Below are 15,611 nucleotides of genomic sequence, written 5' to 3' on the forward strand. Positions count from 1 at the left end.
CCTGTTTTGCCATGGGATTTACTAGGATAACTAGGATTTACACAAGCTCCAGTCTGGATCCAGAACACCGGAGAAGAGATGACGCCAACACCTTAAAGGACCTTAGATGATGCTAACCCAGAGACAACATATAGAACTACCACATTTTGCTATAAGTTTGATTGCATAATTGCTGTTAATAGTGTTAATCGTCTGTTTGTTTACGTCTTTTATTGATTTTTCTGAACATTTCTGCCGTATACACATAAACTGACCATCACCACTGATAAGCTACTACTAAATATTGTAGAAACTTTTGTTTGCAAAAAGCTGCTTTGCAATGATTTGTATTGTAAAAAGCGCTATACAAATAAACTTGAATTGAAATTAATTGAAAAGGTTATCTGTAAACTTACCCATTACATAATACCCCTCCAGAAAATGCAGCATACAATAGATGGTAATAAAAAAATGCTCATAGAATAATGCAAGACAGCTTTTAAATGTATTCTGCTGATATAAAATTAAATCAAGTACAGGTTTTTATATAATTTTATAACAGAAATACATAGTAAATATATGTGACTGAAAGTGAAGGTGATTGTTCAGTTACTTTATTTCATCAAGTTCTTAAGTTCTTCATTTAACCTTCCATTTTCTTCTAACCTCTTCTAATTACTTCGAGGGAATTATATAGAGATTTATGGTGCAAATGGTGAAAGTAAAATTTGCTAGACTCCAAATCAAAGTCAATTTAAGCCAGTCAGTTCACTTTGCGGGCATCTTGATAACTCCTTTGATAAACAATTATGCTCATTTTTAAGTAAATAGATTAAAGGGAAAAATGAGAGGACTACTGGCTACAATGACGTGAAAAAGGGAAAAACAAGGGAGATTGGTTGAGCCTCGGATGGATCGGGACACGAAATATCCAGGCGTAGCTTCTGCTTCTATGGGAGTTGATCCAGCCCTGGTATTTAGAAACTCGGGTGTACATAACCAGGAAAGGTGGGTAGTGCACAATTTGCTGCCAATACTCACAATGCCAGCCTGAATCGACCGAGAAAGGTCTTTGAGGACAAGTGGTACTCCCAGAGTATCTCTGCAGAGAAAGACACTTGACATATTTATCTCTGAACAATATTCAGTACGCAAATGTAAGCAATAGTGACTGGGGGGGGGGGGGACAGCTTACCATACATGAGTCTTTCCCACCCTCCTGTTAATCCAGCGCACAGCCATATTACTTGTAATGATGCTTCCTTGTGGCAGATTGGCACAACTGTGTGCTGACAACTGGTATCTGGTACCTCTTGGGCAGTTTGTTTGTGAGTCTCATTTTGCATACTATAGTATAAATAATAATAATAAAAAAAATCTCTCTTATAGATCACTAAACACAGTTTTTAGGCTTGTACCACATCTTTTTGAGTCATTTTTGAGTTTCACTAACCTCAACAATTAAGCCAAGACCCAACCAAGTGCCCCAGCTCTTAGTACAATCATCACATTATTTCACTCCTCGCAGATGCCCATAACAGGAATGGCGTTAATATAATCAGAGAACGTTATAGTAGAAGAGAGCTGGAGCAGTGCTATGTCATTGTTGTTTGCTATCTTTAGCAAATCATGATGGATGAATGAGTCGTATCACGTTTCTATCATGCGTCATTTAGGTTTAAAGGCCTGATTGCCTAGGACGTCCCCGGTATATTTCTGATGGTTACCTCCAGAGTAGCTGTAAGTATAAAAGAAAATGACTCCCACCTCTTTAACATCTATGCAATTTGTTACTAGCCACTTCATACCTTTTGCAAGCTAGTGTAGCTGCGGGAACCAAAAACCATTGTGTATTTATTAAACTCCCACTCCCCACCACAGATAGTATTTTCTAGGTTATAATTGAATTGACTGCTGGCATTGCCAAGAGCCACAGCCCGCCCTCACAGTGCACGCATATTTTGCATTTTGGCCTCCTAACATTCTTTGGTTGTTCCAGGTGGCTTGGCGCGACACTGAATTGTGAAGAGAAACGAGATCTGGGAAATGTTTTGCACAATATTGAAAAATCAGAATTTAAATTAAAATGTGAAAAACTTACCAGTCACTGACCAGACGTGACCCTATATTAAGAAAAACAGAATAAGATTTAATTAGATTTAATAATTGAATTAGGAATTGTCATGATTGTGGATCTTGTGATTGGGGTGTCTGCCAGGAGTTTGGGGGTGGGACTTAGACTTTGCTCCCCAATTACATATATTTTAAGAGAAGATTACAGTGTCCAATACTGAGGCCATACTTTCCCTTTCTCAGGTGAAAGGAAGTGGATAATGTCTTCTTCTCTTTTTTTTTTTTTTTTTACGAGACTGTAGTATTTATACGACCATTTTACTTCTCACAAAATCTTTCCATGTTAATGCAACAACATGTATATTGACATGAATGTATTCTTAACCCCGTCTTACCTGTTATTGGAATGTGTGAAACAGTGTTTCTAAACTGATGTGGCCATGGTGCGAGGGTAGTCATTTGCCTAACACAACTAGCAAAAACCATCTCCATATAGATAATAGGACTTGTCTTTCCGCAACTCAACTCCATACAACCTAATTTGCCCGCTTTCCTCACCGGCTTCACCGCTTGCCAGATCCTTGAGCACGGCCAAATGCGCAGGGGCTTCCGCAAACCAGTTCAGAACACAGTAAAACACATTTTATACAAACCCGCTCTCATAAATGGTATTCATGTAACTTGAGCTTAAAAGGATACTCACAGCTTTTCTTTTCTTTCACTTTATACGATTAAATATATCACAGGATGAAATATCAGGACTTTTATATCCTAACTATATATAATTTATTATAATGTTAGTGTGTATGTAGTAGCCATGTTAACGGGGTCACAACTCAGAAACGCCAATATTCCCTTGAATCTTTTGAATATAAGAGTTCATTGTACTATGAAAACATCCTTGTAAGTTTCAGGACTCTCAAATACTTTTCAAATTAGGTTTTAACAACCAGCTTGTATTGCAAGACAGTCGTCCAAACAAAACAACGCTTGTGTAGTGTCTCACTCTATGAGGTAATAGTGTGGCTAACACACTGCCTCGCGCAGAAGAAGATCAGCTCCTGCCTTCTACTTACTGCCTTCTTAGCCCGTCGCCCACAGATTCACACCAGGGATGTAGGGCCCTAGCATACACCCGGCACAACGCCAGGGTCTTAGGGTCAGTGTTGAGCTCAAACACATTGTTCCAGTTTTCACACGCACTCCTCCGCCACACACAAATGTTTAAATCGCAAATGCATTTGCGCCCCATTTGTGTGCCCCACTGGGTGGCGATGCTGGTCTGAAAATGAGGTTTGTTCAGGCGCTGCTTGTGCTGGCGGCATTTGCTATTTTGAGTGCAATTGAAATAGACTGCCGCCTTTTTAGCACGTGAAACCTGGTCTAACAGTGCTGGCACACAAATTGATTTTATTTAATTTTTTTTTGTGTTATTTAAAGATGCGCGTTTGGTAATGTGCCACCTATAGGCGGGTGCACAACGCAGTACACTTTGCTTATACAACACAGGGATGCGCAGCAGCATAACTAACATTTTAAAAAACGTAAGGATTAAAATGGGTAAAGGTTGTTTGTGGTTACATATACTAAAAAAACACCATACATGTTCATAATGGATAGGTCTTTTGCATGTATCAGGAATTACAGCATGCGCAGATCCGTATCCCATCACTAGATGGGAAGTGTTTCAGTTTTTTCCACTTGCAAATTCCAAACGCCGTGTAAATACTGAACCCGCCATGGGTGCGAGCGCAAAACGGCTTTTAACGGTAATGGGAGATAGAAGACGCTGATGGGTTTATTGCACATTCTATTGCCAAAACACACCCATTACTCAATTAAGAGTATAGGGACAACTCCTTTAGACCATGCACCGGGACGCAGCACGGACCAATTTTTCCCATCCTTAAACTAACAAAAGTGGATTCCGGACACCGCCCTAAACACAACTGTGCCGTGTGCGTTTAGAACCAGTGAATCTCAAACCCTTTTGGAGTACCGGGACCCCAGAAACAAAACTGGACTAATTTAGGTACTGCGATTATGTCTCCGTGAGGACGGCTCATTTTTCTTCATAGGGAACATGTCATGTCAAAATATACAGAGATATATACAAAAATCCATAACTATATATGGACCCCCTGGCATTACATCAAGGACTACTAGGGGTCACCTTGGTTGAGAAAAAAAAACACTGCTTTAGGACCATTCCGCTTAGATTGTTAAAATAGGGCCCATAGGTGAATACCAAAAAGAGTGTGAAGAGGTCTACCCAAGAAAACCAAACCTAAAGATGCTCCAAAGGACAACACAGACGCTTTGGCAAGTTGTGGAAAAAAACAACTTTGCTTTGCCATTGCCTTCCCTTGATCCTCCGTTAGGAACAGAGTGGATGAACTTACTTTTCAATGAAGTTCCAGAGCTGCGTCCGTCTCGGCCTTTGTTCACTTATTTTACCGCAGATCGTTTACAAACAATAGGCACAATTCGATGCAGGATTTTCAGAAAAAATGAAACTAAAAAGACGATGCTGTGCCCAACTAGATTGGATCTCTCAGTGATGTTGCAACACACAAGTACCTTTTTTTTATTACATTGGGGCTACTATTGCTTTGTCTGTTATCACAGAGTGTTTGATATGAGTATTTATGCATTTTTAATCTAAATCACTGCAGCTTCCAACTGTGAACACAACTATTAGCCAATCATAGCAGTGGGTGTTAGTTCAGAGTCTACAATCCTCCACCTATATTCAAACAGAGTGTTCTGATGAGGGGAGTTAAAAACAGGACAGATAATAGCCTATTACATATAAATTATAATTTTTTTGATGTAAAAATCTTGATACGCTTTATAAGTGGACTTCAGAGAACAGTACAAAATAAAAAAAACAAAGGCAGTTCATCGGACCCTTTTAAAGTCTTTTTTTTTCCCCACCGATTTAGACCAACTACAGTATGCACTTTTTACGTAGAGGAGACCGGACCATTCCTTTCATAACTCTCCAGACTACTCAGCCTAAAAAATACACTAGTTGTTTTTTGATACAAGAAACAAATATAGGTGCATTAATTAATGATAATTAATGATAACTCCCTTGTTTTATGACTCTTTAAGCTGTAGGTTTCTCTTTATTCTCTTTTATCTTTAAGAAAAGAGATAAAGGGGAAAAAAGGAGAGGTTTAATGAAAATAGTGAGAAAATAAGAGACCATATAAGGAGGTTGGGTGAACCTCACTTGGAGCTGGATGCAAAAAGGCACCCCAAAATTAAAATTCTGTCATAATTTATTCGCCTTGATATGAACGTCAAAATGCATTGGTTTACAAACCATGCTTTATGATTAATCGTGTTTTGATGTTAAGAAAATTGCAAAGAAAATAAATCTTCAATAATTTTATAATCTGCCTCCCTGTAATCATAATTTGTGTAAAAAAGGAAAAAAGTTGTTGGTGTTTTATAAACCATCCACACTAGTTTTATTAGCAAAAATCATCTGCATGGTTAAAAAAAAATCATGCCAAAAGAGAGTTAGGGGTATTAAAGCCAGAATAATTTCTCACTTGACCTTTTGTGTTCCATGGAAGAAGGGCATATATGATTTGAAAACAACATGAGGTCAAATCAAACAGATAAATGTTCATTTTAAAATCTGGCAGTCTAGAAAATATGTTTTGACATTGATAGTCATTGAACAATCAAAGAAAAATAATAACCTTAACTTCATAAATATCCTTTATTTGTATGTGATTCAAGGAAAACACTATCATCTAACCAATTATCTAGAAGCAACAAGCAAATTTTTGGTCTATTACTTTTGCTGCAGGTTTATCAGATCTCACCTGCTATGTTGAGAAGTATGACCCCTGCAACACACCTCAGGCACAGCATCATCTTCTATGTTGAGTAATGCAACATAAAGCAGAAATACTCCCAACATCAGCTGAACACTACTGAGTTTATCTGACGCAGTGTTTGTTAATGCTTTTACTGCTACTATGAGTACACGCCCGCTTCAGCTTTACCCTCTACATACCTATAAGATTAGATTAGATTAGATTCAACTTTATTGTCACTGCACATGTTAGGTACAAGGCAACGAAATGCAGTTAGCATCTAACCAGAAGTGCAACCAGCAGTAGTAAGTTATAGAGTATCCAACGGTCTACAATTATTACAATTACAAGAAAAAATACAGATAAGGCAGTAGGAGTATATGGAACATTAATTTTTACAGAAATTTTTTTTAAATACTATTCCAGCCCAATGATATACAGGGATAGTTTTACTATGAAAAACATTACTATTACGAGATGGAAATATTGAAAGTTGTAATGTTAACAACTATAGCCCCATAAAAGAACTTATTGAACATATGAAAACAATACTTTTGAAACCCACTTATTTGCCATGGTCCCATGTTGAAAAAAAATGGCCATAGAAAAAAAATTATTTCAAAGTTGCCCAAATGGATGTAATTTCCAGTGTGTTTTCTGGAATGAACCAAACAGTAAGTGGCCAAAGTAATAGCAAAGTTTACTGTTTTTAGCATGTTGTAAATAAATAAATAAATAAATCAGTCAGATGTAGTGATGAAGTGGGGGGGAGGGAGTCTGTGTGTATGGTGTGGGGGGGGTGTCAGAGGGCAGAGTTCAGTGGGGAGACAGCTGTAGGGAAAAAGCTTGTTCCTGGATCTGTTGCAGTGTAATCCGGAGGCTCCTGGAAGCGCGCCCCGGAGGGGCAGGAGGTTAAGCAGTCCATGAGTCAGGGTGAGAGGAGTCTTTAAGAGAATGCTTTCTGCAGGCTCGATATAGACTAGCCGCTTCCTCTGGATGTCCTCATTAGCAGGAAGTGGTGTCCTGTGTGATGCGCTGGGCAGTTTCACTCACCCTCTGCGGTGCTTTATGGGTCAGCCACAGAGCAGTTCCTCCCATACCAGACTGTGGTGCAACTGGTCAGGATACTCCTCGATGTCCTTTTACCGGTAGAAGTCCACCAGGATAGCTGAAGACAGCCGAAGTTCTTCTTCAGTGTCCTGAGAAAGAAAATGCGCGCTGGTGAGCCTTCTTGACCAGGCTTGAGGTGTTTGTGGTCCAGGGCCGGTCCTGGTGGTGGTTCCCAGGAACTTGAAGCTTGAACCACGCTCAACAACCATCAAGCAAGCACGTGGGATGGGGGTCATCGCGCTTCTTTTCTTCTTCCGCAAGTCCACAATGAGCCTCTCCTTTTGTCTTACTAAAAGCTAAGGAGCAAGCGATTGTCAAGCACTACGTGGCCAGGTGCTGCACCTCCTCCCTGTAGGCAGTCCTCATACTGTCAAGTCATCTTTATTTATATGGCTACTTTTAAAACAAAAAAAGATTACGTCCGAAGCAACTGAACAACTGTGAGTAGGAAAACAGTTATTTGTCAATAATAATGCAAAAGAAATGACGGACAAAGGCAGTTCATCATTGAATTCAGTGATGTCATCATTGCAGCTCAGTTCAGTTTAAATAGTATCTGTGCAATAATCGGTAACATCAAGTCAACCATATCGCTGTAAATGAAGTGTCCCCCAACTAAGCAAAGCCAGAGGCGACAGCCGGCAAGGGAACCAAAAACTCCATCAGTGAGAGAATGGAGAAAAAACCTTGCAGGAGAAACCAGGAGGCTCCAGTTGGGGGGCCGGTTCGCCACTCTGACCACAGGCGAAACTTCAGCAGTTCAATTCCAGGCTGCAGCAAAGTCCAGATTGTGCAGAGAAAAAGAATCATCTGTTTCCTGTATTGGTCTTGTCCGGTGGTGAGTCCTGAGACCAAGGTTCTTTGGGGGATCTGTCTCTGGGGCCTCCAGTCAGTCCTGGTCTCCGCTTGCCCTTTCAGGGCTGTAGGGAGTCCTTTCTGGGTGCTGATCCACCATCTGGTCTGGATGCGTACTGGATCCGGGTGACTGCAGTGACCCTCTGATCTGTGCTTACAGACTGGATCTGGTGGCTCACGGTGACCTCCGGAATAAGAGAGAGAAACAGACTAATATTGGCGTAGATGCCATTCTTCTAATGATGTAGCAAGTACATCGGGTGTTATAGGAAGTGTTCCGGTTCGGTTTACCTAATTAATGCAGGTCACCTGCAAACTTAAAACGGATCTGGATATTAGAAGTGTATTAGTATGTTATGTGTAAGCCAGGTTAAAGAGATGGGTCTTTAATCTAGATTTAAACTTGTCACTGATGAGGCCAATCACTGTGGTGTCACCTGCAAACTTAATGATGGAGTTGGATCCATGCACAGGCTTGCAGTCGTGGGTGTAGAGAGAGTAGAGGAATGGGCTCAGCACACAGCCCTGTGATGCGCCTCGGTGTTAAGTGTGATGGTGGTGGAGCAGGTGTGGCCTGACTCTAACATGCTGAGGTCTGTTGGTCCAGAAAGTCCATGATCCAGTTGCAGAGGAGGTATTAATGTCCAGGTCTCCAAGTTTTGTGGTCAGCTTGGAGGGAATGACAATGTTAAATGCTGAGCTGAAGTCAACAAACAACATCCTAACGTATGTGTTATGATTGTCCAAGTGTGTGAGTGCAGAGTGCAACACTGTGCATACTGCATCCTCTGTGCTCCTGTTTCTGCGGTAGGCAAATTGGTGTGGGTCCAGTGTGGGTGGGAGGCAGTCTTTGAGGTGTGCTAGAACCAGTCCCTCGAAGCACTTCATAATGATGGGTGTGAGTGTTACGGGGCGATAGTCATTCAGGCACATTGGGGAGGAGTGTTTTGGTACTGGCACAATGGATGTGGACTTAAAACATGTTGGCACAGTTGCTTGGGTGAGGGATAGGTTGGAAATGTCTGTGAAGACCCCTGCAAGCTGCTCTGCACATGCTCTAAGCTCGATCCAGGAATGCCGTCCGGGGCCGGCAGTCTTCGCGTGCGTTGATCCAGGCTCAATGCAGTGTGGACATCTGTGGAGGTGAGTTTGAGAGGTTGGTGATCTGCCTACTGAGTGGTTTGGATTTTTTGGTTGGGCCCGTCTCCCCTTGCTTGTCCGCCTGTTGAAGCGAGCCCCCATAAACTAGTCATTTAGGCCCGTTAAGGAAGGAAACCGAAAGTGGACCGTTGGGGAGGTGGAGTTTTTTTGACCTTTGACTTGGTAGTCCCCCACCACTGAAAGTGACCCGTGGGATCCCTGCCACCCCATGCTTCGGGGGTTTCCCCCCAAGAGGTTGGAAGTGTTTTTTCTCTGTAGCAGTACTTGGACTTTTTGATGCCCCTCCCTCAGGTTAGCCCTGGATTTGCTGTAGGCCTGAGCATCATCTGACCTGAAGGCAGTGTTGCTGGCTTTCAGCAGAAGTCGCACCTCCTTGTTCATCCATGGCTTCTCATTGAGGGGTGTGTTGTGATCTTTTTTCTGTTGAAACACTGTCAATGGTTGTGTTGATGTAATTCATTACAGAGGAGGTATAGATATCAATGTCCATGTGAGAGCCAAGGCACCCGAGAAGCAAAATACTCCAGCCATACTTTAAATCTGTCCTTAAGTAAAGAGTCTGCTCCAGATGGCCACACTTTGATGGTTCTCACTGATGGCTTCACACGGGTTGATGAGGGGTGAATACTTGGGGGTGAGAAACAAAGAAAGGTGATCAGACTGTCCCGAGGTGGGGGAGGGGTCGCGGTGTAAGCTCCATCAATGTTTGTGTAAACATGATCCAAAGTTTTGTCTCATCGGGTGTGGCAGGAAACATGCTGATGGAATTTGGGGAGCACTGTCTTTAATTTGCAGTGATTAAAATATATAAAAAATATAAAACATAAAACATATAAAACATTTGAAACACTACTGCTGCTTCTAAAGGCCTACCTACTGCATTTAGTTACATTTGATACATTCTGTTTCATAAACAAGTCTATCTCCTGCCAACAAAAAATACAACAGCAACATTTTAAGTCTTACAATTTTAATGAAATTCTTTATGCAGGAAAAAACCCTGCCTTGAATGGAACACATTTAATATTTCAAGTAGAAATGTTTCTTCAAATTCCAGAATCTGCCCGAAATTCACTTTCAGAGTAGAATTACTGGCTATAGCATTATTTGTCATAGAAACAGCTATCCTAAATATCTACACACATGTTATTTTTTGGCTTAAGAAGAGTCAAACACTTACATACAGCACCTTTTAACCTCCTCACCTGTAAATTTGAAGTTAATCCTTAATTGAGATTTAAATCTGAGTTTAAAGTTATGGAGCAGGATTAAAGTTAATCTATTTTATATATAAAATAAATCAAGGATCAAGATGACGGTTTAAATGTAAACCTGCTTATTTTTAAACAGGGTTTAAAGTTTGGTGCATTATTAAATTAAACTTGATTTAATCTAGATTTAAGCTTAATCCTTATTGGTGCAACCCACCCTCTGTGATCTCCTTACTGTCCAGCTGAACTCTCCTGATATCACACACCTTGATCCCACAAACGCCATTGAAGATGACATCTCTGAGGACATCTCAGCATTTCGTTCAGATATAAGACAGTGTTATTTTTGTTGTACTTCTTTTGTTTGAATAATTTGAAATTCAGACTTTATAATAAATAATAATAAAATACACAGTAAATGTTTATAAATAAAGATTTGACAGGTAATCTGGTGATTTTCTTTCTTTCTTCTTTTGTTCTGACTGGCAGTAACTTTTTTGATGAGTGAGAAAGTTCATTTAAAACACTGATTGCAGTAGTCCAGTTTAGAAAGGACGAGGGCCTGGACGAGAAGTTGTGTTGCATGCTCTGTTAGGAAGGGTCTGATCTTCCTGATCTTGTGTAGTGTGATCCTGCAATATTGTGCTGTTTTAGCAATATGATTGTTAAAACTTTAACACTCAATGAGACTATCATCAGTTGATGTTTGTGTCTCATTGGTGTAAATGGTGTGATTATTCCTGAATGCAGCAGCTGATCTCTATGATAATGAGTTCTACAACTGATCACATCCTTTCAGTGCTTGGTCTTCACCTGTAAGGACTGAAATGTGAATCAAACCACGGCGGTTCACTGCTTTAGTCAGACTTCATGACTGCAGTGCCACAGTTTGATCTCCATCAAGACTCTGCTGAAGATACTTCTGGGTCTCCCACAGCTGTCACTGGATAGTCTAGGTGTTTTTTACTCTCAAAACATTTTCAACTTCACTAATAACACAACATTTATTGCACACTTCTGCAACATTAAGATGTTTTCCATTTGGCCATAACTGAAGACAATTCACAAATGCAACTATATCTACAAATGCTTTGCAGTTGGTATTAGGAATTTAAGGGTTGAATGTATGAACATGAAAAAGTATGAGCATGTACAGCACTCAATACTTAGTTGGAATATACAAGTAGTATATACTTAGTTAATATACAAGTTTCACTTTTTTTGAATAGAATTAGTGAAATAAATCAACTTTTTGATGATATTCTAATTATATGACCAGCACCTGTATTGTTAGGAAATGGGTCAAGGCAATCAAGACTGCATGAAATATTGTTTATATACCAGAAAAACACAGGAACAATAGGTAGAATCTAGGTTCTCTCTCTCTCCTCGTTAATCATTTATTTATTTATTTATTTATTTTTTGGGTCGTTTCTTTCTTCCACGCCACACTCCAGATCAGTAGGTGGCAGTAATGCACCTTTTCGCTGGTTTGCCAAAACGCTAGAAGAAGAAGAAAAAGAAGACTTTTATTTTGGTTTGACGCCGTGACGTCATAAGTCTGCTCCTCGCGTCTGTGATTCGGCTGAGGAGAGGTTTGTGTTTTTAATCATCTGAAGTGTTTAAATAATTACAACCAATTTATTGTACAGATAACTATTGTTTAATTTACCTTCGTAACAGACGTTACCTAACACTAAAAAAACATTTCTTCGTGTAAGTTAAGCTTATCTGCATGAGTAACAGGACAGCTGTGTCTCATTTCTCTCCCTGAGTCCTGAATCACTAGATTGTAAACACGAATTCGCTCCCTAGCAAGTAGTGATGGAGAAACGCAGCTCTTTAAAACTAAACTGAACCCAATTTGTAGCAAAATGATTCTGTTTCAAACGGTCATACAATGAGAAATATAAAGCAGAAGTAGATGATAAACTTTGGTTTGTTTGTCTAGTGCTCGAGGAGCTGATGGACTGTCCAAGCACTGAACCATGGCATTTATTAAAGAGGAGACTGTAGACATAAGGATCGAAGAAGTCTTCTGTCTCAAACAAGAGGATTTCGAGGAACTAACAGGTTGGTTTTTCATTCTCAAAGCGTCTGATTCTTATTAAAAGCCGTCATCATGAGTTTGTTGTGACTGGATTGACAGAAAGTCCAGTAGTGTATGCTGCTCAGTCTGAAGCGACTTCGTCTACGCAGTCCAGCTGTTTCTTCTGTCAACATATCTTAATGTAAAATACCCATCAAATAACGGTAGATGAGGCCGTAAGACGTATCACTGGAGTGTAGGGGTGTAACGGTACATGTATTCAGTCTTTGGTTCAGTACACATGTGTAACTAACAAATCATTACGTTTTTCCAGGAACTCCAGACAATAAATGCTGATGTGGCGAGACCGATGGCTGTATAAACGCCTCAGTTCTAACACCTCTGTGAAGTTGACCCCCCACTCAAGGCAAAACAGTCTCAATCGTTTGTGCCTGTAATATTTTCGTTTGTGCCGCTTCCGTTTTTAAAACATTAGACACTGAATTATAGACGATGGCGTTCGCCAGACCCCCCACACGGCTCTAGATTTACCCCAGATAGTCTCAGTTGTTTTGTCATTTTTGCTACTGTCTCTTTTATAGATCGATTAAATATAACAACCTACTAAACATTACTTTAATATTTACGTAGCCTATTCCATGCCAGGGTTTCTACAGACATGAACAAGCTAAATTTAAGACTTTAAAAGACCTTTTTGATACCACAACCGCATTTGAAATTTAAGACCTAAACCTGTAATGTAAATACACATTATATTACATACATATATGTAATATTTAATGTGTCTCAATTAAAAAGAAAACAAAATATCATTGCTGTAATAAATATATATTTATTACTACGATATACAGTGAACTTTTAATGTCAGCAGACAATATTCCATACAAAATATCCCTGCAAAATAACTGCATCACTGAGATTTTGGGTGGAGTAAACAATATTTTCAGCGTTCTATCAGCTTTTACATACTTAAATCTGCATATTTTTATTTACCTTTATAAAGGTGTATTTTTAAACTTTTCAGATGTATGCATCATCTTTCATGTCAAATTATTACAATTTATCAATAAATTCAATGTACACTATAGGGCTGCTACAAGGCAGATTAAATAATTTACACTGAAAATAACAATTACAACTGCAATAAATCATGTTATGAGATTAATATTTTAAATGCATTTATGAATATACAAATAAGAAATGTTTAGGGGAAAACGCATACTTTCCAACATACTTCTGAACTAAACGACCAGTAATGCAGGCGGTCAGTCTGAGTCATTCATTCAACTTATCGAGTGTGTTATCATGCTGGTATCTTAAGGACTTTCGTGGAAAGCTGACTCCTCAAGTTTTTAATATTCTTCATATTCTGTGTGGTGGTCAGAGAAAAATTTATATTTTCCAATAAGTTTAAATAGATTTTTATCTTTTATGGGCATTTTACCTTTATAAAGCCATTTTTTTTCTGTAAGTGTGCACTATCTTTTGAGTTAATTAGAATAATAAGACAGTAATAATAATTAATTTGACAATAAGCAAATGAAATCAGTATCAACTAAATTTATCTTTGCAATCCAGACATAAACTGCACCTGAAGTGGCGTTTAGATGTATTTACACACCGTTTAATGCAGAACATGAATGCATTTAACCTGCAGTTACAAATGCATGAATAATTTGATATATTAAACATAAAATGTTGAATACTGATATTTGAAATTATTTAAAAAATGAAAATATACTTTAAATGTGAAATGAAAACCGCCAGCAGGTGGCAGCATGTCACTGTTAATAAGTGAGTCACTGCGACTGAAGCGGATCATTTAAATGGTTGATTCATTCAGGAACGAAACACCATCGTGTTGCTCAAAGACGCAGAACAGCTTGGTGGATTTGTTTGGAATTATTTTTTGGGCGAATAGTGCAAAAACAGGCAATATGATGTCTAAAATGTAAGTCTCTTAATAAAACTTCTAGTTTATTGAACTGTTGTAAAAAAAAAAAAAAAAAACAATAACACATTAGTATATGGTAATTTTTGGATGAAAAAAGGCACTGTTCCGTGTGAAATTGATGAACTATGTGAAGTGGTATAAATATACACATTTTCTGCACCTGTGTCTTAAATTTGTGATCACCATGTATTTAATTAGACTAGAAATTAAGGCATACAAAAAAACTGTAAAAAAAAAATGTGCATAAGTACTTAAATTAATGGTGCACTCTGTATTGAGTGTTTTCAATTTAATTCAAGGAAGTTTCATTATTTCAGTTGTCAGACATGCTACTTGATTAAGAACATTTTAGAATCATCTAAACATTGAGTCTAGACCTCAGTGTGTTTCTATCTGAGTTATGTGTGCCGTTAGGGCTTCAAGGATTGGGGTCTGAGTAAGATTTCAGAACGATTTACACATTAAAAAAGAGTGAGCCTGGTGGTCTCAGGCGAAATCCATGAGCCTTATATTCTGTATTCTGCTAACTTAGTGCAATTCTCTCTGATGGACGCTGTAATTTACCGCGAGGAAGAAAATCTTCACAGGGCCTGTCAATGACTGTAAGCAGTCATTAGGTCAGGTCAGACTGCTAAAATATTTTAGCGGTAATGTGACCAAAAATATTTAAGACCCATCGAACCCGAACTTAAGACATTTTAAGACGATTTACAGGCCTCTTTTAGGAGGACGTTATTTAAGGTGAGTTCATCATTTTTTAAGGATTTATCTGGAGACCACATGCATGCTCAAGCGCACACTAAGCTTGCACCAAAACACTGGCTTTAGTATTGATTAGGAAATGCATCGGGATTTTCAAGAAGCAATTGTAATTATTTATTAGGTTAACAAACTAGTGCTTTCTCTGTCAGTCGGCTGCCAAATCCAGACATTAACCGGCCATCTCCACAGTAGGCTAATGGCTTTGCTATAATAGAGAAATGCACCTTTTCAATCATCCACTACATATTTAGAGATGTTTTTTTTTCTTTCAGAAATTGGTTTGTTTAATAATAGACATTTCAATATTTCTATTAGCAAAGCTTCCAGCGGGTCCTTAAAAAGTATCTCACAAATGTTAACATTTTCCTAATAACAGGCCTAAGGTAAATTCTTAAATTCAGGCATTTCGTTAAACTGCTGCAATATCTTTTTGCTCACATTACCACTAAAATTTCTTTTTATTATATTCTCAATAATAATAATAATAATTAATAACGTAGGTTGAGCTACAGCTGACCAGCTTTCTAGCTAGTTTAATTTTTTTTTTTTTTTAAATTTACTTACCCGACCAAACAAATAGCCTGACTAAAATTTAAGTGACACAAAAATTACCAGCTGAA

General features: G+C 38.7%; 1 protein-coding gene across 2 annotated transcripts in view; it reads left to right on the plus strand.

Moving 5' to 3' along the window:
* Positions 1 to 11,754: 11,754 nt before the first annotated feature.
* The window catches only part of LOC109093470 (gastrula zinc finger protein XlCGF57.1-like), a 52,722-nt gene continuing 48,865 nt past the window's right edge, over positions 11,755 to 15,611 (plus strand). Inside the window, exons 1-2 of one of the 2 annotated variants that reach the window (XM_042722833.1) lie at positions 11,755 to 11,820; positions 12,177 to 12,298. In XM_042722833.1, the coding sequence (XP_042578767.1) occupies positions 12,214 to 12,298 (85 nt within the window). In that variant the 5' untranslated portion in view covers positions 11,755 to 11,820; positions 12,177 to 12,213. Of the gene's footprint in view, positions 11,821 to 12,176; positions 12,299 to 15,611 lie in introns of those variants that run through there. The other variant, XM_042722832.1, reaches the window with a different exon arrangement.

This window comes from Cyprinus carpio, chromosome B4 (assembly GCF_018340385.1).
Source record: "Cyprinus carpio isolate SPL01 chromosome B4, ASM1834038v1, whole genome shotgun sequence".
NCBI classification, from domain to species: Eukaryota; Metazoa; Chordata; class Actinopteri; order Cypriniformes; family Cyprinidae; genus Cyprinus; species Cyprinus carpio.